Below are 25,951 nucleotides of genomic sequence, written 5' to 3' on the forward strand. Positions count from 1 at the left end.
TAATACAGGTTGTTATTATTATTATTACTACTATTATTATTTTAATTGGTTATTTGAGACAGGGTTTCTCTATGTAGCTTGCTGTCCTGGAACTTAATCTATAGACTAAACTGGCCTCAAACTAAGATCCGCCTGCCTCTGCCTCCTGAGTGGAATTAAAGGCGTGCACTGCCGTAGCCAGGTGATACAACTTATTTTTTAGAGACCTTTTTTTATGTAGTTCATACTGGCCTTGAACTCTGACCAGTCCTTTAGTTTCAATCTTCAGAACACTGTTCCAAGCATGCACAACCATTCCCTTCTTAGTTAATATTTTCAAATATTTTATTTTTTAAACATTTTTTTAGTTTATTAAAACTGTTTTTGCTGGGCATGGTGGTACACACTTTTAATCCCAGAACTCAGGAGGCTGAAGCAGGTAGATCTGTGAGTTCAAGGCCAGTCTGGTGTACAAGGGGAATTCCAGGACAGTCAAGGCTGTTGCAGAGAAACCTTGTCTAAGAATAAAGGAAATCCTCTGTGTAGCTAGGCACGGTCGGCACATGGTGAGATCCTGTTCAATGTGGGTGAGAGTAGTAAAGCTTCTCGTCCAAATATACAGAATTAACTCACCACATGACTTGATGGCAATAATCTTGTTTTATTGGGAAGGGATTTTTATTGCCTTTTGTGACAGGGTCTTACTATATAGCTTAGGCTGGTTTCTAAATTAGGATCCTCCAGCCTCAGCTCCCCAGTACTGAGATTAATGCATGAGCATGATATCTGGTTTCTTAGCCTTTAGGTCTTTAAAGATCAAGGTCCCAGTCATTATCCCCAGATCCAGACAGGGATCTTGAAGCAACACCTGAGACAGAAAAAAAAGAGAGAAGTTATGGACTCTGACTTCAATCCAAGCCAGTCCAGTAAGACAGTAGGTGGACCACAGACATCCTCTGTGCTTGGCCTGAAGGTCACATGCAGCACTGGAGACTGCCAGAGTGAGAAGGTGCAGGGAGCTATCTCATCCTATGTGGCTATTTTTGTACTACCTGAATCTTTTATAAGGAACATCTATCAGTGCTGTAATAGGAAGGTGAAATACAAGGCTTGAGTTTCTATCTTCCTCTTCAGCTTCCAGGGCCACCAAAAGGGGTGGTTCTCCGGACTTCCCCAGATAAAGGCAGGGTCTCATAGCCCAGGTTGAGTTTGACCTTCTCCTCTATGGCCACTGCCCATCTCATACTGCTCCTAGGAAATTCAAATCTCTCTCTGGGAGGCCAGGATGGAAGAACTGCTTTGCCCGATGTGATGGTTAATATTAACTGTTGGTCTGAATGATGGCCAGTTAGTTACCTAGTAAGTGAGTCTCCGAGGATTATCTGTTGGGCTCTCAATACAGGAAGGCATGCCTTAGCTGAGGACACTGCACCAGGGAAGGCAGATAAGCATTACATTTGTTGCTCACTGCTTCCTGACTGCAGAGACAATGTGACCAACTGCCTCACATTCTTGCCAGGATGACCTCACTACCACAATGGACTGTCCCTCCAACTGTGACCTAAAACATACCTTTTGTCCCTCCAGTTGCTTCAGTGAGGGTATTTTATAACAGCCAAGGGAAGGAAGTAGTTAAGATCCTCAGCATTTCTCAGATTCTCTTCTCCAGAGAAGTCTGGGGTTGAAAACGCCTTGGGATACAGAAAATGGTTACTCCTGCCCCTCACCAAGCTCACTTGACACCTCTCTGGCCGTCAATTTGGGTATCTTGAGTACCCTGGGGACTTGGCCAGAGCTTAGCCTTCCACCAGAGAGGTGACCCTAATCTTTATGAGATAGCAAGAATATTCACCAAAATTCTTGCTTCCTCATTCCTGGAGTAGATAAGTCCTCAAATACACCCCACCCAGACCTGCCAGGTCCCAAACTACTGCATGCCTAGGGCAAAGGCGGCCACAGACACTGCCTGACTGGGCAGATGCAATTGGACACACCCCACAGAACCAACAGCAAATGCGCTAGGAGTAGCAACTCCCTACAGACTGAGGCTCCCAAAGCTCTGTCCATGCAAAGGTGGCCACAGTCATGACTTGCCATGTAATTCTCTCCTTGTCTCCAGGACTAGACAGGGAAGATAGGGTACTCTCCCTTCCCCTCCTGGCCCCTCCCAGGTCTGCCTGAGTAGGCTTCTCACAGCCCTGAGAACCTCAAGGCTCATTCTGATGCCTGACCCATTCAGGGTTGAGACCCAGCCAAAATCCATTAGGATTTGGCTAAATCTTCAACAAAGCCTGGGCAGTGGCTTTGTTGGACAAGGCCAGATCTATAGTCAAGGCCCCAACTAGCTAGGCATCATAGTGCAGAGTCAGTTAATCACTCCCTCTAGAGACACCAAGACTCTCCCTAGTATAAGTCTGGACTGGAAGTAAGACCATGATAGATTGGTGGGGGCACTTCAGACGACTACACTCAGCCTTAGTGGGAACACAATGGATAGTCCCTGCCTTATCTCTATCAGTTTACCAAGTCAGAGACCAAATTTCCCTCCACACGTTTCATTTTCAAAGGCATTCAGGTGGAACCAGAGGAACCCTTTGTTGCTCTAGGCCCGGCCAAGTCAAGATATGCTGGCCTCAAATTCTCAGTCCTCCTGCCTCAGCTAACCAATGCTGGGCATATATCTGTGAGCCACCGCTCCCAACAGGACATGCCGTTTTTGTTTGGGTTGCTGTTCCTGGATGTAGGCCTCATGCACTCTGAGCAAGTGTTACCACTGAGCTATACTACACCTCGGCCTTTATTTGCTTGTTTTTAGTTTTTTGTGTATGGGTGTTTTACTTGCACATATGTCTGTGTACCAGGTGTGTGCCTGGTGCCTTTGGAGGCCAGAGGAGCATGTCAAATTCTGCAACTAGAGTTACAGATGGCTATGAGCCACCATGTAGGTACTGGGAAGTGAATCCAGGTCCTCTGAAAGAACAGCCAGTGCTCTCAAATTACCAAGTCATTTCTCCAGCCCTCATTTTGGAAATAGGGTTTCACTAAATTGATCCAGCTGACCTTGAACTTGCCCTGTAACCCAGGCTGGCCTTGAACTCTGATCCATCTTTCTTAGTAGGTCTATGGCGCCTGGCCTAGCCAAGACAGACTTCTTGTGAGATGACTGACCCTAGATGTGCCCATCCCTCTCCAGGAGGCAACCCACCAAAATATACACACTTCTGGTAGGGACCAGCCTCATAAATCACTTCCTACAAACTAAGTATGCTAAGATGTATCCTCTTTTTCCCCAAAACCACTTCTGAAATGCCACAGGAAAAACAGTGACCCCACTTGATCCATGACCCCCTAACATATAACTGGTCCTCAAAGCACAGGTTCCTCAGTCCCTGTAGTTTGTCATTATCCACATACCTGTACCCAAAAATGCCATACACAATGTAATACAAGTCAAGTTAATACAAGTCAGTGGTACAAGTAATACAGACAAGTTAGTGCCTTTCATACTGCAGAAAAGCCCTTGGCTGTGGGCTGGGTCTTGGGCTAGCTCAGTCAGTAAAGCCCTTGCCATGCAAATGTAAGGACATGAATTCAAATCCCCACAACCCATATAAAGCTGGGCATACTAACACACATCTGGAGCCCAGTGCTCCCATAAGGAGAAAGGAGGTGCTAGGCGGTGGTGGTGCAAAACTTCCGATCCCTGTTAGTTTGAGGTCAGCCTGGTCTACAGAGTAAGTTCCAGGACAGCCAGGTCTGGAGAAATTCTGTTTCAAAAACAAAACAAAAAACAAACAAACAAAAAGCACTGGCTTCATGCCTGGTGCTGGTGGAGGAAACATGAGAATCTTCAGAATCCCTTGGACCGCCTAGCCTGGTGTATACAGTAGAGACCTTGACTCAATCAAGATGAAAGGTAAGCATTAACACCTGAGGGTGTTCTCTGACCTCCACACATGTGCCAAGGCATACATTCTTATGCACACACATTATACACATATATCAAAATTAGAAGATGGAATGCATAAGATCTTTTCAAAAGGTTCCATGTCTGCCCAGTTCACAGTGGTGATCCGGCTATTGCTGTCTGGAGCACATTTGTGTGAAGAGATGCAGACAAGTAGGCCAGACTATAACCAGAGTTAACCTCCTGAGGAATTTGCCACACACTGCTTGCTGCTCTCTGCCCCTGGGATCATGGGGAAGAATCTGACCTGAGAGTCGAGTCCCAAGTCTACAACGTGACCACTAGACTTTGTTAAGGAGATAGGCTTGGGGAGGAGACTCAGATGAAGGTTCTTGGAAAGTTTCCCCAAAGCCTAGGCCTGGCCTCTATGACTCTGTGCAGAAGGCTGTTTGTTTCCACAAGTTTGTTTCTGTTTTCTTTTGAGACAAGATGTGGTGTAGCACAGGCTGGCCTCCAGTGTGGTGCACAGTTAAGGACGACCTTGAACTTCCAATCCTCTTGCCTCTACCTCCTGAGTGTTAGGACTTCACGTGTGGATTACTCTTAGCTTTATGCAGTGCTGGGAGGGAACCTAGGGCCTCATGCATGCTAAGCAGGCACTCAGCCACCAAATGAGCTACAGCCCCAGCTTCAGCAAGATTTAGACGGGCCATGGTCGGGTCAGACCTCTCATTCCCTCTGTGTCCTCTCAGGGCTAGGTCCTGGGATCTTGTGACCGCTGTGAAGGAGCCTGGTCTTCACACCTACCCACTGTGAGAAGATGCCCATACAGACCCAGAAAGTACCCAGATCAGGAAAGGAAGATGTTGTAATTGGAGCTGCGGGGCTGCGTTCCCGGCACCTGGCCGCCGGCATGGCTTTACCCGAAATAATTACAGGGAAACTGTATTCTTTTAAACACTGCTTGGCCCATTATATCTAGCCTCTTCTCGGCTAACTTTCGTATCTGGACTAGCCCATTTCTAATAATGTGTGTAGCACCCCAAGATGCACTTACCAGGAAGATTCTAGCCTACGTCCATCCTGGGTGGGAGCTTCATTGTGTCTGCCTCAGAGAGCAGAGCTATGGCGTCTGTCTGAGGTGTCTTACCTCACTTCCTCTTCCTCCCAGCATTCTGTTTTGTTTACTCCACCCACCTATGTTCTAACCTATGAGGGCCAAGCAGTTTCTTTATTAATTAACCAATGACCTTCCTCCATCATTTCCCCTTTTTCTGTTTAAACAAAAAAAAAGGAAGGCTTTAACTTTAACATAGCAAAATTACATATAACAAAACAGTTATCAAGTAAAAATTGCAATATTTATATCTATTTTATCTTTATTATAACTAAGGAAAACTATAACTAACTATTCTTTAACTCCATCAAAGACTCCAGAAGGATATAATATTACCTAATCAAACAAGAAGTAAGCAACTTACAAAACTCTAGAAATCACAGAGACATCTTGCTGCCTGGACAGTCACCCAAAGTTTCTCTGTACCGTTGGGGCATCCATCTTCGGCCTACAGGCCCATAGTTTCTAGCAGACATTTCCATGAAGCAGGAAATTTCAAAAGCAGTTCAGTCATTATCTGTTGTGTCCTACAGAATGTCTCACAGACTCTTTCATGAATCAGGAACCCCGAAAGATCATCTCACCTTTAGGCAAGTTCAGCAGTCCTTTCTCTGTGGGTTTTTTGTGTCCAGTTTATGTAATAGTCCAGGCAAGAGCAGTTTCTTGCCCAAATGGCTATCAAACTCTATAAGGTGCCTCTTTGATGCCCATCTTCTTTTTTCTTGAAGTAGATTGGTGCTGTCAGGAGCAGACATGTCTCATTGTCATGAGAAACCCTAAGTTATTAAAACATTTAAAATGCCATATTCTCTAGCCTTTGAAAGATATGATGAATGCCTATCTGAAATATATCCATGCACATCTAGAAAATCTAACTAGCATGACTACAAACTTGACTACTATAGATGATTATCTATTAACAACCTATATACATTACATTTTTACATGAACTACACAATCATAATACCTTAATCAAGATCAGAAATACATATACATATAACAAAATTGACCTTAAATTTATATCAATAAAGTCAAATCCATACCTATGCAAATTATTCATATCTATATCATATCCCCCTTTAAATGTAAAAGAACATTTATAAACAATATATGGGAACAAGTCCTCTCGGGTATTACGTGGTATTAGTTAATCACATTGGGCGCCACTCTGTTGTAATAGGAGCAGCGGGGCTGCGTCCCCAGCACCCGGCCGCCGGCATGGCTTTACCCAAAATAATTACACGGAAACTGTATTCTTTCAAACACTGCTTGGCCCATTATATCTAGCCTCTTCTTGGCTAACTTTCGTATCTGGACTAGCCCATTTCTAATAATGTGTGTAGCACCCCAAGGTGCGCTTACCAGGAAGATTCTAGCCTACGTCCATCCTGGGTTGGAGCTTCATTGTGTCTGCCTCAGAGAGCAGAGCTATGGCGTCTGTCTGAGGTGTCTTACCTCACTTCCTCTTCCTCCCAGCATTCTGTTCTGTTTACTCCACCCACCTATGTTCTAACCTATCAGGGCCAAGCAGTTTCTTTATTATTAACCAATGACCTTCCTCCATCAGGAAGAGGCTAGATGCTGACCTCTAGCCCATCACTTGGCCCTGAAAAGCCACTGAGCTCAACACCGTTTCTCTACCAAGCACAGCCCCTCACTATACTAAACACAGCACACTGAAATGCCCTGATCCCCTAAGACAATCCTGAGTTATAAAAACATGTAGGGGATAAAGCATGTGACCTTAACTGCTGGGCCATCTCTCTAGACCCTCTAACTAAAACATACCCCAAATAGGTTTGTGTGTGTGTGAGATACTATAACAGCATAGTGGCAATATAGATGTTTGTCACACACATAACAGTTGTTTCCTATCGACTAACAGCTGTTTAAAGCATACCCACCACTGCTGTGACCTACATAGCAATGAGAACAGAACCAGATCACTGGATTCATAGGCCTAAAGAGTATGTCTTTTCCCATGTTGACTACTGTCTTCAACATCTGTGATGTGTACAGCTTGTAAACTGTTTATTTAGAGACCTGACTCTGAGAAAAAAAGAGGCCTGTGGGTTTCAGAGGCCAAATAGGCCCATGCCCAAGGAAGACTGTGAATGCCCAGGAAGGGAGCTCAGCAGAGGACCAGTCTCCCTATCCAGCATAACCTCTAGGCTGAGGGGTTCCAGCAGAAGGCACACACCTCTGTCACTTCCCACCCAGGAGCACACAGGGCCTGGAGTCAGCAAGAAGTCATTCAATGGCCCTCAGGGCCCCCAGCATCACACCATGGCCATGGTGATCAGCTTCGTCTTCAAACACCCTGAGTACCAATGAAGGTGACGGTGGGGGGGGACCAGGCTAAGGAGCAGAAGCTATTATTGATCATGTGACTAATATCATACATTCCTGCTTCCTATTAAAAGCAGTTAAAAGCACTAGCCAGGCAATGGTGACACATGCCTTTAATCCCAGCGCTTGGGAGGCAGAGGCAGGCAGATCTCATTCAAGGTTAGCCTAGTCTACAGATCAGATTCCAGGACAGCCAGAGCGACACAGAGAAACTATCTCAAAAACAAAAACAAATCACTAATTTTTCTGGGAATGGTAGCACAAGCCTTTAATCCCACACTTAAGAGGCAGAGGGAGGTGGATCCCTGGGTTCAAGGCCAGCTTGGTCTATGTGGCAAGTTCCAAGACAGACCTATATAATAAAGAAATGCTGCCTCAAAAGCAAAACAAAAAAGAGATGAAGTAGATTCCAGACACTCCCTCCATCCTATCTCCTACACCCTAGCTGCACAGAATGATGTCCAGCTGCTGGTGACCTTAGAAGGCACTAGAATATCTAAGTAGTAGGTTCACTAAAGGGGAGACTCCACCTGCACAGCTTTGGAGAGGTCATGCTGGAATGGGGCTTTGAGGGAAGGCAGCTACTCTGGGGTCACCCACACTCCTGTATACAATCCCTTGGTGTACTCACAGCATGCTCCTGTAAGGAAGCCCAACGAGCCACTGGCTTGCCAAGCTGCACTTGGACATCTGCTGGACTGGTGAGTAGGTGCGACTGAGGTGTTCACAGTTGAGCACAAGGTTCAGGAGTTGGAGAGCATCGTTAGGAGTTTGGGGCCAGCCATAAAACAAGAGAAAGGCTAAACTCCTAACCTCTACAAGGGTCTAAGGTAACCCCATCATAGGTCCCTAGTAGGACAAAAAGGAATGGGAATGAATCAGGGTCATCTAAATGCTCCAGAATATTCTGGAGCCATATTTCAGGTGCTGTGTGAAAGCACAGGAATGGTGCCATTCACAGCAGTTCCGTGACAACCCCCCCCAAGTTAAAATCTCTTCATGGCTGTTGGTTGTCTATCTTCTCTCGAGACTTTTCCAGCGTTTCTCTCTCTCTCTCTCTCTCTCTCTCTCTCTCTCTCTCTCTCTCTCTCTCTCTCTCCCCCATACATCATCAGATAGAGGAAGTGGGCCTTCTGTGGCCCTGAAAGTAGATATCCATGATGGCATTCAACATAATTCTACGTCCCCAGATACAAGCCTTCTAGACATGAGTCCTCCCTGTGTGGGTGTGGGCTTCCTGAATGAACTCAGGAGCTCAGACTCAGCAGTGGGCTCTCCACTGTTGCCCTGCTCCCTGTTGTGTGACTGACGATGATGCGAACAGACGTCTGTTCACTCCAGGTTGGCACACTGCACACATGCCAGCATCATCCCTCCCAGAGATATAGTGGTCCTGCCAGCAACAGTCTACCCAGCCAGGTTTCCACTCAAATATTCCAGGGACAAGAACAGTGTCCTGTGGAACTCACACCCTGGTGGGGAAATAAGAGGCAAATAAATAAAGGAAGATGATAGTCATCACAGGAAAACACGGTAAAAAGGAGTTGAGACGGGTCAGGGGACTTGAGAAGGGCCCTAAGATCAGGTACTTACAATGGGCTTGAAGGATGGGGAGGGAAAGGGAAGGTAGAATACATTCCAGATAGAAAGAACAGCAAGTACAGACACTGGGCTGGGCTGCAAAGTACAGACCGGAGGGTAGACTGGAGGCAGACTGGGGGGTAGACTGGAAGCATACTGGGGTGAAGACTGGGGGTAGACTGGAGGCAGACTGGGGGGTAGACTGGGGGTAGACTGGGGGTAGACTGGAGGCAGACTGGGAGGTAGCCTGGGGGGTAGACTGGAGGCAGACTGGGAGGTAGCCTGGGGGATAGACTGGAAGAATACTGGGGTACAGACTGGAGGTAGACTGGAAGCATACTGGGGTATAGACTAGGGGTAGACTGGGAGGTAGACTGGGGGAAGACTGGGGAGCAAACTGAAGGCAGCTTGGAGCATAAACTGGGGGTTGGATTGGGGGTTAGCTTGGGGGATAGATTAGGGGCAGACTGGGAGATAGACTGGGGGCAGATGGGGGAGACAGGAGCCAGCTTCCACCACACAAAGGAACTAGGATTTCTTTTCTTGTTTTCACGTTTTTTAAGATCTATTTTATTACTTATGTGTATGCATCTGTGTATGAGTTTGTGCACATGAATTCAAGTGTCCATGGAGACCAGAAAAGGGTATTGGATCTCCTGGAGCTGGAAATAGAGGTGGTTGTAAGCCACTGATTGCGGGTGCTTGGAACTAAACTCGGGTCCCCTAGAAGAGCAATATGTACTCTTAGCCATTCCTCCAGTCCATTATCTGGTTTTTGAATCAGTTTTATGCTGTAGCATAGGCTGGCCTGGAACTCTCAGCAGTCCTCTTCCCCTGGCCTCGCTAAGCGCTGAGATTAGAGGTGTCTGGAGAACTGTGGCTTCATTGTGAACCCTGGAATGCTAGAGGATATGACTAGGGCAGAACTGATGGACACTGGTGTAGCAGAGAGAGGATCTCATGGAAGGGTTGCACAGAAAGAAAACACAGAGAGGCAAACGTGGGGTCAGCATAACCATGGCAAATCCCAAGACTGGCTGATCCCTGAACACCTTATATTTTAACAGCAATTTCTGATCATAAATTAATAAAGTATCAGCAGCTAACTGTCTAAAACAGAAGGTAAAAACAAACACAATCCTAGGCCAGAGAGAAGGCTCAGAAGGCGAAAGGGCCTGAGTTTGATCCAAAGGACCTACATGGTGGAAGGAGAGAACCCATTCCAGAAAGTTGTCCTCTGACCTCAGCATGTGCCATGGTATTTACATACCCACATAAACCCACATAAATAAAATTTTAAAAAGAAGAAAAGAAAGAAGAGAAAATCCTGACCCCCATTGGGCAGGAGAACCAACTCCAGTTGTTCTCTGACCTCTACATACACACTGGAGCACACAGTACTTGCTCACAGAAGGCACCAGAACAAAATAGCAAGTAAAGGTAATAACTATAAGAAACAATTCTGGGAAGATGAGCACAGTAGTACATGCATGTAATCCCAGCATTTGTGGGGGGAGGTTGGAGGATTAGGATTTCAAGGTCATTCTTGGCAACAGGGCAAGTTTAAGACCAGCATGAGCCGGGCGGTGGTGGCGCACGCCTTTAATCCCAGCACTTGGGAGGTAGAGGCAGGCGGATCTCTGTGAGTTCGAGACCAGCCTGGTCTACAAGAGCTAGTTCCAGGACAGGCTACAAAACCACAGAGAAACCCTGTCTCGAAAAACCAAAAAAAAAAAAAAAAAAAGACCAGCATGAGCTATACAGAGGCCTTGTCTCAAACAGGGAAGCAGGAGGGACAAGGGCTTCCTTGGGGATCTTCTTGGTGTCCTGGCAGCACAACTCCATGCTGGATTCTCCCAGCAATTGACAGCAGACACCAATGCTCATTCACCGCTTCTCTCCCACGACCCAGGCTGTCACCTGTGTGGGTGTGGATAGGAAGTGTCCCCAAAAAGCTAATGTGTTGCAAGCTTGTTTCTCTTTTTTTGTTGTTGTTTTTTGTTTTGTTTTTTGTTTGTTTTTGCTTTTCGAGACAAGGTTTCTCTGTAGCTTTGGAGTCTGTTCTGAAACTAGCTCTTATAGACCAGATCCGCCTGCCTCTGCCTCCCTAGTGGTAGGATCAAAGGCATGCGCCACCACTGCCCAGTGACCTTGGATAGATTTTTTTTTTAGGATTTGTAGTTTTATTATGAAATTGTCATTGTTTATACAAGAAAATTAAATGAAAATATTCATAAAATGATACAATTTTAAAATTACTATCAATAAAATGGATGTCAATTAAACAAAAGCTTTCATATTATTACAAAAACGATTAAGCATAGAATAAGTTAAATAGACTATAATATTTGAGATAATAAACAATGCAATAATTCTACTAGCAGATTTATTCATATCTTTTTGGCTTGGGTAGATTTTAAAAGCTATTTGCCTCTCCAAAATGAAGTGATAAAATAGATTTTAAAATGAGAAAACACAGTTGGAGTCTAGAGACAACCAGGAGACACCCCCCATCTCCTCTGCCTTCTCCCTCCATCTTCTGCCTTCTCTCATCTTACATCTCCACAGAGCAGTCAGTGTGGACAGGAGTTGGGGGCTCTCAGGCCAACCCATGCTCCTAATTCCCACAACTTACTCTTTGACTTGGTTTCTATACTTAAAACTACAAGCCAGACAGAATCCCAGGACGCGATTGAGCCTTTTATCAGGCCCAAGGACTAATCTTATCGTCTCCTCTGGCATCATGCCAGGCCTGGCAGCCACACCCCTTGGGGAGACCCAGACTAGCATTCACTGGTTACCCCTGTGGTTACCCCTGTGTCACTTCACACCCCAGCCAGGCTTAGCCTCCACCCCCACTTCCTTCATATAAACATCTCCTCTAGTACTTGTCCCACTGCCTGAAGCTCCAAAGGTCTGCATGTCAGCTGGCCTCAGCAGGGGCTGGGAGCCCCGTGCTATAAAAATGCCAGAAGGCAAGTCTAACCACCAAGCAACAAGGGCAGATACTCAGGGTGCAGGGCCCAGAGCAAAGGCAGTGGAAAGTGCACTGGGCTCGAGGTAAGGAACCTGTCTACCCCTAACAAGCCCTGAAACCTTGGACAGGTCATTCCATGTCCTGAGACCCTAGTCGTCCATGTCTGTGGAAATAGGGGTCACTTCGCTACCCTCAGCAGGGAGTAAAATGAGATAATTCCAGAAAAGCATGCTGAGAAATAGGTCAACCACATATAAAAGCTTTGGGTTTATTGTCTATGGAAGGCCTTTTACCAGGCTTCTGGGGTGCTGACCTCTCTTGCTCCAGGAACCTTAGCCAAGTGGTGACTGTCCTTCTCAGGAGCCTCTGTTTGAACCCCAGCATAGATAGACACCAATAATTGTTCCCGTGTGGGAAGGTGAAGCAGGGTCATGGGTGCAGAGCTGCATTCGAGAATGTTGCACGTGGGCAAACAGGGAGGAAGGAGAAAATATGCAGTTCACTTGCTTGTAATGCAGGAAGTTTGGAAGTTCACCCCAGAGCTGGAAAAACTCGCTGCCTGAGAAAGGGAGCAGGTGACTCAGGGTGGGGGGCAAGATGTACCCAAACTCTGCTCAGCTCCCCTTCCTGCCTCCCCATACTTTTGAAGTGGTCCCTTCCCTGCCTTCTCCTCACCAGGCCACATCAGGTCTCTTCTGCATCCCCCAGGAAGCCAAGCATGGTTCCTCTAATCCTGTGAACACATCTTTTCCTGACTCTCCTCTGGGGGTGTCTGCTGACTGTGGGCAAAAGCTTTCTGAGAAGTTTCCTCGCAAACACACTGCTTTCCCTTTCCTGAAGGGGCACCCCATTTTCCTTCCATCATTTCCTCCCCAGCATTGCCTAGGCACAGTGGTTACAGGGGGACCTCAGGAAAGGCTTCCCAGATATTGAAAAGTGGGAGACAAACAGCAAACGGCTGCATCTCTGAGAGGAAGGAGGCCTAGCAGCCTTCTGTCACATCAAATAGGCATGCCATACCTTGGGAGAAGTTGCGGAGATTAGGACGGGCATCCAAGTCTGAGCAGTAGCCCAGGCCTCACTCACCCCACCCTTGTGATTCACTAGGTAGCAGCAACACTCAACCCCTGGGATGAACATGACCAGCTAGAACCACAGACACCCATAAACTGCTTAGCTCATAAACTCAGGGCTCTGCCAGGAGAAACAGGTCCCCAAGGCCAACCCCAAGATCTGGAGATCTATACGGGAGAGTGAGAGGAAGCCTCAACCAGGCCCGTCCCAAACACCTGGACCTATGCAAGGTGGGAGTAGGGAAATGGAGGTGGACCAATGTTCCTATGGTGTGTGGTCAAGAGCCCAGCCAGGTTCAAGTCCTAATTCTGTCAAGTGTTGTGTCAAAGTCAATTCACCTCTGTGTGCCATGAAGCGAGGTAACAGCAATGAAAGCTCACAAGCTTGCTCTGAGGTAAGGGAAGTCTTAGAAGGGATTTAGTAACTGACTCTCTAGAACAAAATGTCCATTGATGTGGGGCTGGGAGGCAGAGGCGCTCTGATGTCCACCCAACTGGTCTCTAGTGTGTGTCACCTCCTCAAGAAGGCTGGCCTTGACTACAGCAAACCCAGCGACCCATCTGCCAGAACACATCCAGGATTCTGTCTGGGCCCCTAAACACAGCTTTTAACTAAAGTGTTCCCTCCCAATGCAGAGAGATGACCATGTCCCTACATCTGGAGTTCCTCCCCTCTAGAGACCAGTCTTGAACTTTGCATGTGCTCCAGGGATGCCTCTAGAGAAAACTGCCCTCCAGAACTGCAGAGAACTCAGAGACCCCTCTGCTTCCCAACTCACAGAAACCCATCAATGCACATAGGACCCCCAAATGCCAGCTCTTGCTCACTGGGAACTCTTCCGGCTGCCAGAGCTGAACAGACGTCACAGAGAGCCAGGCTCTCCCTGACTACTGGATAGCTCCTGGGTGCTCTTCTTATCCCCAGCCAGTCTCCACACGTTCCAGCCTCCTCCAGCTCTGGGTTGGAATTTCCTGAGTAAAAACCCACTGCCCCACTGCGTAGGAAGGAGACCAAAGGTGAGGCTGAAGGGCAGTGCCCTGCTAGAACTCCTCTCTACAACTGCTGACTGAGGAGACACTGGGCCTAACCCCTGCAGGGCCTCTCGACCATGTATCAGGACCTCTCGCATCCATAAGGTAGCCAGCTCAAAAGGAACAAAGTGACCAGTCTTTCAGTCTTGGGCTTCCAGGATCCGGCCTGAGCTCACACTCCAAACAGGGAAGTAAAGTGCGGGGGCTGATTTCCACAGAGCAACAGCCACCCCTGTCATTGTGTTAGTCATCTATCCCGAACAGGGTGGGAAGGACAAGGGAAACATCTGGAGAAGGCCAGACCAGCAGTTTAGCGGCAAGGAAAGCGTCACAGCGCCAGGGTGACTGCAATAACAAGGAGCGGCCAGCTGCAGCCTGGATACACAGCAAGTTCCAGGTCAGCCTCAAGTATGCAGTGAAAACACCATTGCAAAGAAAATAAAATTAAAGCAAAACCAGGCCTCAAGGTCAACCAGGATAGTGGCTCTGCTGGCTTACACCTTGTCCCCATCTGCCCAGTACAGTGGGGAGGGGACAGACCTCCGGTAACTGCTTGGGTCTGGCCCAGGGCCAAGGGCAGATTCAAAGGAAAGGGGAAGCCACTGTGCCAGGGAGGAGTTACACCTTCTCTGACCCCCCCTACCACCACCACGATGCTGCTCAAACAACCCCAAATAGGGGTAGGCCACCAGACCACAATTGAGAGATGAAGCTTGTTCATCCTAATGACACCTTCTGAGTGTGGTCACACCCCTCCCCAGACTCCACTCCAGACCTGGGGTTCACACAGGGGCAGAAACAGGGGCCTCAATGGGTCTCGGCTGCTTCTTGAAACCAGGTCACACTTAGAAGTCAGTAGAGAGACGGTTGTTGGGCTGTGGGATGAAAAGCCCCAGAGACCCCCAACAGTCAAGCTCCTGGGGGCAGAGGCAGGAGAACCAGGAGTTTAAATGGCCATGAGCAGCCAGGAAGACCCTCTGCCCTCAGACCTCCACACCCACCAGCTTCCCTGGGCCTGCTCTCTCCAAAAATTAAAAGATAATTTAACAGTGGCACAGGCTGGGTGGGAACTGATGAAGCCTCTCAAGGGGCAGTTAGCCTGGTCATGGTCACAAACAGTTTTAGACTAAAGGAGAGAAAACAATTGGTCCCAGCCGACACACACAGCCACGGCTCTACCAGAGGACCAGCCCTATTTATTTCTGTACCACAGACTTCAAGGCTGGGACCAAGTCAGGGTGAAGGCAAATGTGGGGCTCCACACAAGATGGTGCTATGTCTTCTCCTTTCCCAGTACAGACCAACCAACACTCTTAGGAAGCCAAAAGCATGTCTCCCCTCCCAAAAATCTCTGTGACAGACTCCCGAACCTCATTCAAAAATTCTTGCCGCTTTTGCTTTCCTCTTTCAAGTTATTTGGGATCATTCCCCTGAGGTACAAGTCACATTCAAAGCAGGACATCCAGAAAAGTTCAAGTGTTCCCATCTGACCCCCCAGGTAACAAAGAGAACTGTCATTATCCCATGTCCCATCTAGGTCCTAGGAGGCAGAATAGCAAGCCTGGCACCCACTGGGCATTCCAGGACAGGGAGCAGTGGTGGTAAAAGACAGAAGTGGGTAGCACCTTGGAATTGTCCCAGCTACACTACACTGGTGTCACGCAGGAAGATGGTGCTCCAGATGGGAAGTAGCTCTGATCAAATGTCATATGCACCATGTTTTTTGTTTGGAGAGCTTCCTCTCTGACGGCTGGAAACACAGCTCAGCAATACTGTGCTTGCCTAGCACACACCAGCCACCGAGTTCCATCCCTGGTGCGGGAGGGGTAAGGGTAGATTTCCTCTTGGGGTATTTCGAAAGCCTCTAGTAAAGCCTCTCACAGTGAAGAGTGCCTCACAGAGAAGTAACTTTCAGGGGTCCCTGGGGTAGCTAAAGCCACAGCACAGGAAGCAAGATCCCACAGCAACTCCAACCCTACCCTTAGGAAAGCAGCCATCTAGAATTACACCAAGCCTTCACAGATGGCATCATCATACCAACCTATATAGCTGATCTCTATCATTATGACCCTTGCAGAGATGTGGTGAAAAGGTTAAGGAACCAACACTGTGCCAGCGTTCCTTCCTCCAGGGCATGGGCAGTGCCAAGCAAGGCTGACAGGGAAAGCTGCAGAGCCACTGGGTGACCTAAGCTTGGCTTAATGAGCATGGATGCTTCCCAGGTGCAACTAAAGTTCTTGGGCCTCCAGAGGGCAGCTGGGAATTCTGACACTCATCCTGTCACCACCCATGGTCATGAGGCTTTCCCAGACTTAAAAGTTCTGAGTTCTGGAGCAGTTCTTCCAAGGCAGAGGACTTCTTCCATGGTGTTGCTGACATGTCCTTTCATCATCTCTCCCATTCACTGACCACACACACACACACACACTCGCGCGCGTGTGTGCCTGGGACCTGCATCTCGTCTCCCACATCAACCCTGGAGAGGTAGAAGTTACCCCATTTTAAGGACTAGTAAACTGAGACACTCAGAAATTGAGAAAGGGCTCTGCTCCATGCAACTTCTCAGCCGCCTCCTCTCAAGTCAGATTCTCTAGCTACCAGGAGCCCACCACCTGCTCTCCTCACCCCTGCCTCCTAGAACTAATGTGAACACAGTACTTTCCCACCAGTATCCAAAATTGAGGATGCTACCCCTAATCTCCACTTCACCACCTGGGCTTTGCACAGACTTCACTGCCTCAGTGGCTCAGGCCAGGGTGAGGTCAGGAAATGCCTCCAGGAGTGGCCATTAGAGACTTTGGGACATGGAGCAGGAGTGGCTGCCCTGGTTCTCTGTCAGTGAGCATGCTGTGAGGTCCAGGGACTAAAGGTACAGAGCGGGCCAACAGTGTGGACTTTTCCTTTGCCCGCCCTAAGTGCCCCCCTTCCCGCCCTCTCCAACTCTATAAATAAGCCGGGTCAGTGCATCAGCAGAAAGGCAGCCAGGTGGGCGTGAAGAAGGCTTGTGGAAAAGATGACTTCTGAAAGTAAATTAAGGCTCCTATTCAGATCAAGGAATAGCACGTCAAAGTCTCCCGGGAGCACTGTTCTTGGCAGAAAACAGGCCCACCTGGACTTGCAGGCTGGGCCAGCTCCACAAAGCAAGATTCAAGGCCAAGAGAGAAGCAAGGGCATGAATTGGAAAGAAAGGGGGGAAAAAATCAAAGACGCTTCCCTGCAAACTTGTTTGTTGTTGCTGTTTTTGTTTTTTGAGTTGGTTTGTTTTAATCTGTACCCTTAGTTCACCCTCCCCCTAAAACATATTCCATATGTAATTACCATCCTGGTTGGAATAGCCAAATGGCAAAGGGATGACGGGAATGGGAAAAGGAAGGAACTAAGAGGTCAAGGGAGAGCCTTCCATCCCACACCCAGTACCCTGGTCTGCCTGGACCAGGAAGGAGGGAAAGCACACGGAAGAGAGAAGGAAAAGAACAAAACAGGGACCAAGCTGTACCACGTGACTCCACACCCAGCAGTCAAACAGCAAGTCAGGAGGGAAGGAGGTGGGCACGTCATGGGGGGGGGGGTGAAGTCAGGTCAGAGCCCTGCCTGGAATGTGCCGGGTTCTATCCCAGCCCAGTCGCAGCAGGCCAGCCAGGAAAGCCCTTCCCTTTAGGGGGAAAAAAATCATTCAAAGTCGGGCCCTTTTTATATCCAAATCCTGCTTCCCTCTTGTCTGTACCTGGCTCAAGGCTCACCCCTCCAGAGAGCAAGCCTTCCTTGATTTACTCAAACCCAGCAAGGTTTTCCAGCCGCTCTCCCATTCCCTTACAGCCCCCACCCCGGAGGCTTAGAAATAAACTGCTCCAGCAAGCCACAGGAGGTGGTCAGCCCTGGAGACCAACTCTTCCAGATGAGCACAGGCTCAAACAGGAAAAGGTGCTCCAAGTCTTATGGCCTGTTTTTCTTTTTCTTTCTTTTGTTTTTCCTTTGGAGGGGGGTTTCCAAGATTGAGTTTCTCTGTAGCTTTGGAGTCTGTCCTGGAACTAGCTCTTGTAAACCAGGCTGGCCTTGAACTCAGAGATCTGCCTGCCTCTGCCTCCCAGAGTGCTGAGGAGATTAAATGCTTATGCCTCCACCGCCCGGCACAGGGTTTTTCTGTGTAGCCCAGGCTGGCCTGGAACTCACTAGTAGACAAGGCTGGCCTCAAACTCAAAGAGATCAGCCTGTCTCTGCCTCCCAAGTGTTGAGGAAAAACAAAAACAAAAACAAACAAACAAAAAAAAAAACACTGCTCAGCTAAGTCTTAGATCTTGACTTTAGGAAGGCCAAACCCTGTCAAAATAAATGATTAAAATACCCTATCCTTACAGCCAGGTTTTAGTGGCACACACCTTGGAGACCAGCCTTGGGGAAGCAGAGGCAGGATTTCTTTGAATTCAAGGGGAGCCTGGTCTACATAACAAATTGCAGGACAGTCTGGGCTACAAAAAAAGACCCTGTCTCAAAACAAAACAAAATAACAACAAAAACCCCTCCAACCTTTTCAGGGAAAAAAACATCCTGGAGAACGGCTGGGCATTATAACCACGCCACTGCCTCACTGGAGGCAAGCTGACCCAGGCATTTCCTTCCTACTCTAAGGAGGTCGACCAATTCTCTCAGTTCTGGTACCCTGGGCAGAGTCAGGGAGAATGTCCAGATGGTGAAGGGCATCCCTGTACATTCAAGAGGCACTTGTTCTGTGTAACCTCTAGGTTTTGCTGGGGCGTCTCACTTCAATCTCCCTAGAAGGTAACAACAACTCACCTTGATGCGTCTACAAGGTGAGACAGTCCCTCCACTCACCTACGGGCTTGGACACCTCTTTGAGAACAGAAAGGCAGGCCCTGAAGCCCGAAACTTCCCTTCTTGAATTCTCAGTCTCAGAATCCCATTCCGAACTTTCTTTGGCCATGTACTACTCCTAACGCTTGGTCACTAAGCCAACTCCATCAGGCCTTCCAGGCCCACCAGGCTGTTTGGGAAGCAGTCGCGGGGGGACCCCAAAATAATAATAATAACACAAAGTAATAACTAATGGGTCGGTTTATGTCCTAGAGCGCGAGGTTGGGGTCCCGATGTACCACCAACCCTGCTCGGTTAGGCCTTCAACCGTTTGGTACCCCCTCCCAGCGCCCCAGACTCACTGCGTGTGCTGGGCGCGGCCTGCGCGGAAGACCTCATCCAGAGCCACGGTGGCCCGGCCCAGAAACTTGTCCACACCGATGAGCGAGCGGTGCATGGTGGTGAGCACCAGCTCGCAGGCGGCGTTGGGGCCCGAGGCCCAGGGCGCAGGGGACCCATCTGCCTCCTGTGCCCGCAGCAGGCCGTCCAGGGCACCGGGCGGCAGCTCGAACGAGCACTCCTCGCACCATTCCGGGCAGCCTTGCGTCTTCTCCACCACCGAGGTGCTGTACTTCTCGCGGCCCACCTGGATCACCGTGTACGCGTCGCTGGTGCTGCCAGCGCCTGAGCTCTTGCCCCTCAACCCGCTGGCTCGCAGCACAGTCACCTGGACGTGCGTGGGCAGCCAACGGGAGGACCCGGCCGCGGGCTCGGCGTCGCGCACCAGGGCCATATCTGACCCCGGGACCGAGTGACACCGCGGGATGTTGTTAGGAGGTGCGCCTGCAGCGCACCGACCACCTCAGCTGCCGGCTGGCCTGGGCCGAGAGGGCCGCCGCCTCCCTGCCGCCCCGCCTCCCGGGCGGCCGCCCGCCCAGCGACGTCACGCCCCACCTAGGCCCCGCCCAGTCCCCGCCCCCTGGCTCCACCAGCCTATAGCTGTCTTGGAGCTTTAGAAGCCCAGAGAGGGGCGCGGTCTCTGCAAAGATGTGGGCGGGGCACCCTCACGGGCCCAGCCCCTCTCGCCGACCCTCAAGCTAGTACTGCGGTACTAAAAGGTGACCGACCGCAGCGGAAGGAGCACGGGCACGAATTTGAAGTGGGGATTGGGAGCTGGCCACGCCTTATTCACGACGAGATTCGCGTGTGCATGTGAGGATCTGCAAGAGAAGAAACGGAGGGGTAACGGGTGAAGGCTGCTAACAGCCTCTGCAGAGAGGTAGGCGTGACTATCCTTGGGCCCCGCCCCGTGTTGGCAGCGACCCTCAAGCTGGAAAACCCGACTTCTGCATTACTACTCGCGGCGCTCTGCATGGGCAGTCCCAGGTGTTCCTGCGAGCTCCTCCACTCCCGAAAACCCTCGCTGTTCCGAAGACCCCACTCAGCGTGGGTTTGAGGGTAGATGCCGACTCCGGAGAACCCCTAAATCACAAATGCTCTCCCATCCTTCATCCCGCCGCTCCACGTGACTACCCGGCATCACAGCCTTCGCTGACACTGCAGTTGAGGATCTGTGATGACTTGGAGCAGCCAACTGTGTGCTGAGAAGTCTCTTGGAGTGGGGCTACCAACAACCATTTTTTTTCGAGACGGAGTTTTTTTTTATGTAGTCCTGGCTGTCCTGGAATTCGCTATATATATAGACTAGGGCTCGATCTCACAGATTCTCCTGCCTCCATGCTCCCCACGACAGGATTTTTTTTAATTTATTTCCACACTGTTTTGATTTTTTTTTTTTTTTTTTAGACCTGGGGCTCACATGGTAGCCCTGCACATGCTCTAACTCGTGCCCAACCGTCTTTAAAACTTTTTTGTGTGGCCGGGTGTGGTGGTGCATACTTTTAATCCTAGCCCTTTGGAAATAGAACCAGACGGGAGTTCTAGATCAACCAGGACTGCCATGTGAGATCCTGTCAAAAACTCAAGCACTTGCTCTTGAGAGGCAGAAGCAGGCAGATCCTTTGAGTTTGAGGCCAGCCTGGTCTATATAGTGAGTTCCAGGCCAGCAAAGTTGCATGGTGAGACTTGTCCAAAAAACAAAACAAAACTCACAAACTTTATGTTAGAGTTATATTTCACACAGGGTCTTTCTTGTAGTAGGCAAGCCTTCTCCAGAGCTAATCTTCAGCATCTGAATCCATTCGTACATGCCTGCTGTGCAGTGTCCTGAGTACTGCCAGCACGCTTGGTTGAAGATGATGATTAATAATTTTGGATGCTAAATTATGGCAGGAGTTGGCCAACACTCACTCATGAGTTGTATGTGTACAACCTCATTTCATCTTCAGAGCCATCCTGTATGTGAATTTAGTTTCCCAGAAGACAGAATTATAGACTAGAGAAATTTGCCTAGGATTCGTAGCCAAGAAGTCATGGCAGCACAGCCTGTAATCCTAGGGCTCCAGAGGCAAATCCAAGGCCAGCCGGGCTACACCAGCCGGGGCTGCTTGGTGAGCCTTTACTTTTTGCTGTTGTTAACTTTCAGAGCCTACACAGATTCGTTTTTTGTTTGTTTGTTTTTGAGACAGAGTTCTCTGTCTACCCTTGGATCTCTCTCTCTCTCTCTCTCTCTCTCTCTCTCTCTCTGTGTGTGTGTGTGTGTGTGTGTGTGTGTGTGTGTGTGTAGACCATGCTGGCCTTGAACTCACAGACACCCGCCTGCCCCTGCTTCTGCCTCCCACGTGCTGTTATTAAAGGCATGCGCCACCACCACCTGACTTAGAATATTTTTCAAATATGTGTACATAATATACTCAGATCAAAAAACCCAAACAAATCAGGAGGCTCCACCAAACTTGATGACTTGAGTTTGATCCTTAAGCACCACATGATAGGAGAGGGCCAACTCCAGCAAATTGTTCTCAAACTTCCACATGCACACTGGCTGCAGCACACCCTCTCCCACCAAACACAATCAAATTTTAAAAGTATCGGAAGAGATTTAGAAAGCTTCCCATATCCTGGGCTATCTCTTTTAGTTTACTTTATCTCCCCCGCCCAGTCTGTCTGTCTAGCTGTCTCTGTGTGCGCACATGCACCCACGTGTGTAGCAGTCAGAGGACAATTCACTCAGTTCTCCTCCCAGGGCCAACCAGGTCATCAGGGGCCACAGCAAGCACTTGCTTCCCTGGCCGAATCATCCTGCCCAATCATATTTTTAAATTTTTGCTGGCGGTGGTGGCACGTGCCTTTAATCCCAGCACTTGAGAGGCAGAGGCAGGTGGATCTCTGTGAATTCGAGGGCCAGCCTGATCTACAAGAGCTAGTTCCAGGACAGGCTCCAAAGCTACAGAGAAACCCTGTCTCAAAAAAAACAAAACAAAAAAAAATTTTTTCATTTGAGCCAAGGTCTTAACATAACCCTGGTTGGCCTCAAACTCACAAGAATTAGCCTGCTTCTGCTTCCCAAGTGCTGGGATTAAAGGTGTTTCCCACCATGCTCTTTATCAACTTATTTTTATTTTGAGATAGAGTCCTCCCTTGGTAGCCCAGCTGGCCTTGAAATTACCATCAACTGGCCTTAAACTCCCAATTCTCCTACTGGGTGGGATTCCAGATGAACACCACCACGCTCAGCTTCAATCCAGACATACTTATGTTTGTTTCTTTAAAACAGGATCTCATCTACCTCAGGGTGGCCCCGCATATGAAATGTAGCCAAGAATAACCTTTAACCCCTAGTCCTTCTGCCTTCCTCTTCCTAAGGCTGGAGTTAGAGGCTTGAGCCACCACCTCCCATGATATGCTGGAGATCAATCCCAGGGCCTCACTCAGGCTCTCTACAAGAGCGACCCACCTCGGAGAATATACCTCATAGACCCATTTGTGTTTCCAGGCCTGAGGTTGACCCCACCTAGCTGCATAAATCGCTTCTGTGCTTATATCTAAATTTGGCACTGGCTGTAATCTGTTGCCTTCCTGCTAAGATAGATACAAACTTTATCTGGCTAATAACCGCTCTCCTCCCTCAATCTTCTTAGTTCTACTATTGTTTTCCTTTATTTATTAGGAAAGAATTTGTGTGCTAGCACACAAATTTCTACTTGCCAGGCCAAATACTCAACAGGAACGCAAAAGCTATGGGGGCACAGGGAGGATTGGCAGGGGAAAGAAACTCTTGGGAGCACTCCACCACAACCCATTTGGTCAGAATCCCACAGTAGGGTGTGTGTGTGTGTGTGTGTGTGTGTGTGTGTGTGACCTCCAGTGTCATTCCTCACACCACATTTTGGATAGGGGCCCTGCTGTTTTCTCCTAGACATGAGTACACTGAGCTAGCTGGACCTTGAGCTCCCTGGGAGTCTCCTTTTTCTACCTTTCTTCTCACGGTAAGGGCACTCACTGGAAGTACGAATGTATGCTTTGCACCACACCCAACTTTACGTGGGTCCTAGGGATTCAGACTCAGGGCCATCTCCACTGTTGGAGTTGGGGTGGACAGCTTGCTTACCATACATGAAGCCCTAGTTTCTATCTCCAACACCACATATACTGGGTCGGGCGGAGGGGAACATGCCTTTATTCCAGCACTTGGAAGATGGAAGCAGCAGCAGGGTCAGAAGTCCATGATCAAGCCGGGTGGTGGTGGCTCATGCCTTTAATCCCAGCAGGTAGAGGCAGGCGGATCCCAGCACTCGGGAAGCAGAGGCAGGAGGATCTGTGTGAGTTCGAGGCCATCCTGGTCTACAAGAGCTAGTTCCAGGACAGGCTCCAGAGCTACAGAGAAATCCTGTCTTGAAAAAAACAAAAGAGAAGTCCATGGTCATCCTTGGCTACAAAGTGAACTTAAGTCCAACCTAAGTTACAGGAGACCTTGTCCAAAAAAAACCAAACAAAAAAACCTTTTAAGCTATTTGGAAAAAACATAAACTATAAAGAAAAATAAAAGTACCACCCAGAATCAACAGTGCCAGCAATTTGTTGTCTTTCTAATCTTAACACTGTCTGCATATAATTTGAGAGCCCTAAAGAGTAAAGGTTAAACCTGTGGGTTTGGGAACCTCCTGTTTACATTCTGTGTTATCTCATTTGATCCCAAAGTCAACCACAGGAGTGAAGTAGTGTTCTCTTGCTACCCTCAGTTCAACAAGGAGGGAAACCCAAGCAGAGAGCTTACGCCATTTCTCCGAAGTCACCAACTGGAAAACTGCAAACTGAAGTTAAAAGAGTTGTAGTGAGCCGGGTGGTGGTGATGGCGACGTCTTTAATCCCAGCACTTGGGGGGCAGAGGCAGGCGGATCTCTGTGAGTTTGAGGACAACCTGGTCTACAAGAGCTAGTTCCGGGATAGGCTCCAGAGCTGCAGATAGACCCTGTCTTGAAAAACAAAAGAAAAAAAAAAAAAGAGTTGTAGTGATTTTCTTGCCTATGTCACTCTGCCTTCACACTGGCTTCTTAGCCATCTACACACTATAAACTTGTGTAGGCTTAGTTGTTTTCTTTTAATTTTTTGAAACAGGATCCAGTGGAGTCTTAATCAATGTTCTGTTGCTGTGAAGAGACACAATGGCCAAGGCAACTTTTTGTTTTATTTTGGTTTAGTTTTCTAGACAGGGAGGCAGGGTTCCTCTGTACAGCCCTGATTGTCCTTGAACTTACTAATAAGCCAGGCTGGCCTCAAACTCAGTGTAGATCCACTTACCTCTGCCTCCCAAGTCCTGGGACTTAGCATCATGCCTGGCTAAGGCAACTGTCATGAAAGAAAACATTTACTGGGGCTGGCTTACAGTTTCAGAGGTTTAGTCCATTGTCATCATGGTGGGAAGCATGGTGACGTACAGATAGACGTGGTGCTGGAGAAGGAGCTGAGGTATGAACAGGTCAGCTGACTGGCCCAAGGTTACAGACTCGGAAGTCCCCACTCCACTCCTCACACTAACTCACTGGCCTTTCACACTGACCACCAGTCTCTCTCTCTCTCTCTCTCTCTCTCTCTCTCTCTCTCTCTCTCTCTCTCTCTCTCTCACACACACACACACACACACACACACACACACGCCCTTTGCTGAGCTGAAGTTCCCATTTTTTAACAGTACACTCCCAGAGTTTTTCAAATGAAAGTTCTTTCTTAACTTTCAACTACCAAGAATCTGTTATGCTCCATTAGAGTCTGTTTCATGCTGGCCGCAGAGCCGCCCCCACCTCCTGCCCTCTTACTTCCCCACAGTTGTAGGCAGCCTCCAGGAAAGGGCAAAGGGAGCCCAGATGTACTACCCCTGCCCCCTACCCTTCTTCCTCCGCCCTGGCCTAAACAGTTGGCAAGTTTGGGCTTCCTGCTGGCTCAGGACTGAGGCCATAAAAGGGCCATGGAGCTTGGCAGTGCTTGCCTGGTGACCCGAAGAGGAAAGAGTCTGCCAACTTGCTATCTGTGCCCTGGCATGAGTTGACCCTCCAGAGGGCCTCTTCCTCTAGATTAGAAGTTGAGACCACCCACCACACCCACTGCAGACCTGGAGAAATCCCTGCTTCTAGAACCAGAGGAAGGAAAACAGGATGAGCCCGAATCGTTTTGTAATCGTGGAAAATAAGGATGTCCTTAGGGGAAGAGGTCTGGGGGATGCCAGAAAAACAAAGGAACCAACCAGGAAGGACTAGAGGTGCCCAGAGCTGGTGCAGTAGAGCCAGAAATATGTCTCAACAGAATTGGATTTTAACCCATTCAAAACAAAACAAAAACTCTACGTGTCTGTAAAGATAGCAGTAAATGCTTGAATGAATAAATAAGGGCAAGCTATGGCCTCTGAGTGTCCAGTTCTCTGTACTGCTACATTTCACTCAGAGTGATTCCTTTATTTTTTTGTTCATTTGGGGCTTCTTGTTTGTTGTTTTTTGTTTGTTTTGAAGCAGTTTTACTCTGTTGCCCAGGCTGACCTGGAACTTACAATCCTCTTGCCTCTGCCTTCTGAATTTTGGGGTGACAGGTGTATGCCACCATACCCAACAGAATTTGGGATTTTCTAAGGGTGATTCTAATTATTTCCCAATAGTGGGAGGGGGATACTTCCTAAAAATATTGTTCAGCCCTCAGAGTTTCTGCAGCTGTGCTCTGGGCAAGACTGTGGGTGTGTC

General features: G+C 48.6%; 1 protein-coding gene across 3 annotated transcripts in view; it reads right to left on the reverse strand.

The window, feature by feature from the left end:
- Positions 1-19,716, reverse strand: part of Rab11fip5 (RAB11 family interacting protein 5) — a 40,579-nt gene extending 20,863 nt beyond the window's left edge. For all 3 annotated transcript variants that reach the window (XM_057774128.1, XM_057774119.1, XM_057774112.1), the window contains exon 1: positions 19,187-19,716. In XM_057774128.1, the coding sequence (XP_057630111.1) occupies positions 19,187-19,617 (431 nt within the window). In that variant the 5' untranslated portion in view covers positions 19,618-19,716. The remainder of the gene's footprint in view (positions 1-19,186) is intronic.
- Between the last annotated feature and the right edge of the window lie 6,235 nt (positions 19,717-25,951).

This window comes from Chionomys nivalis, chromosome 1, assembly GCF_950005125.1.
Source record: "Chionomys nivalis chromosome 1, mChiNiv1.1, whole genome shotgun sequence".
NCBI classification, from domain to species: Eukaryota; Metazoa; Chordata; class Mammalia; order Rodentia; family Cricetidae; genus Chionomys; species Chionomys nivalis.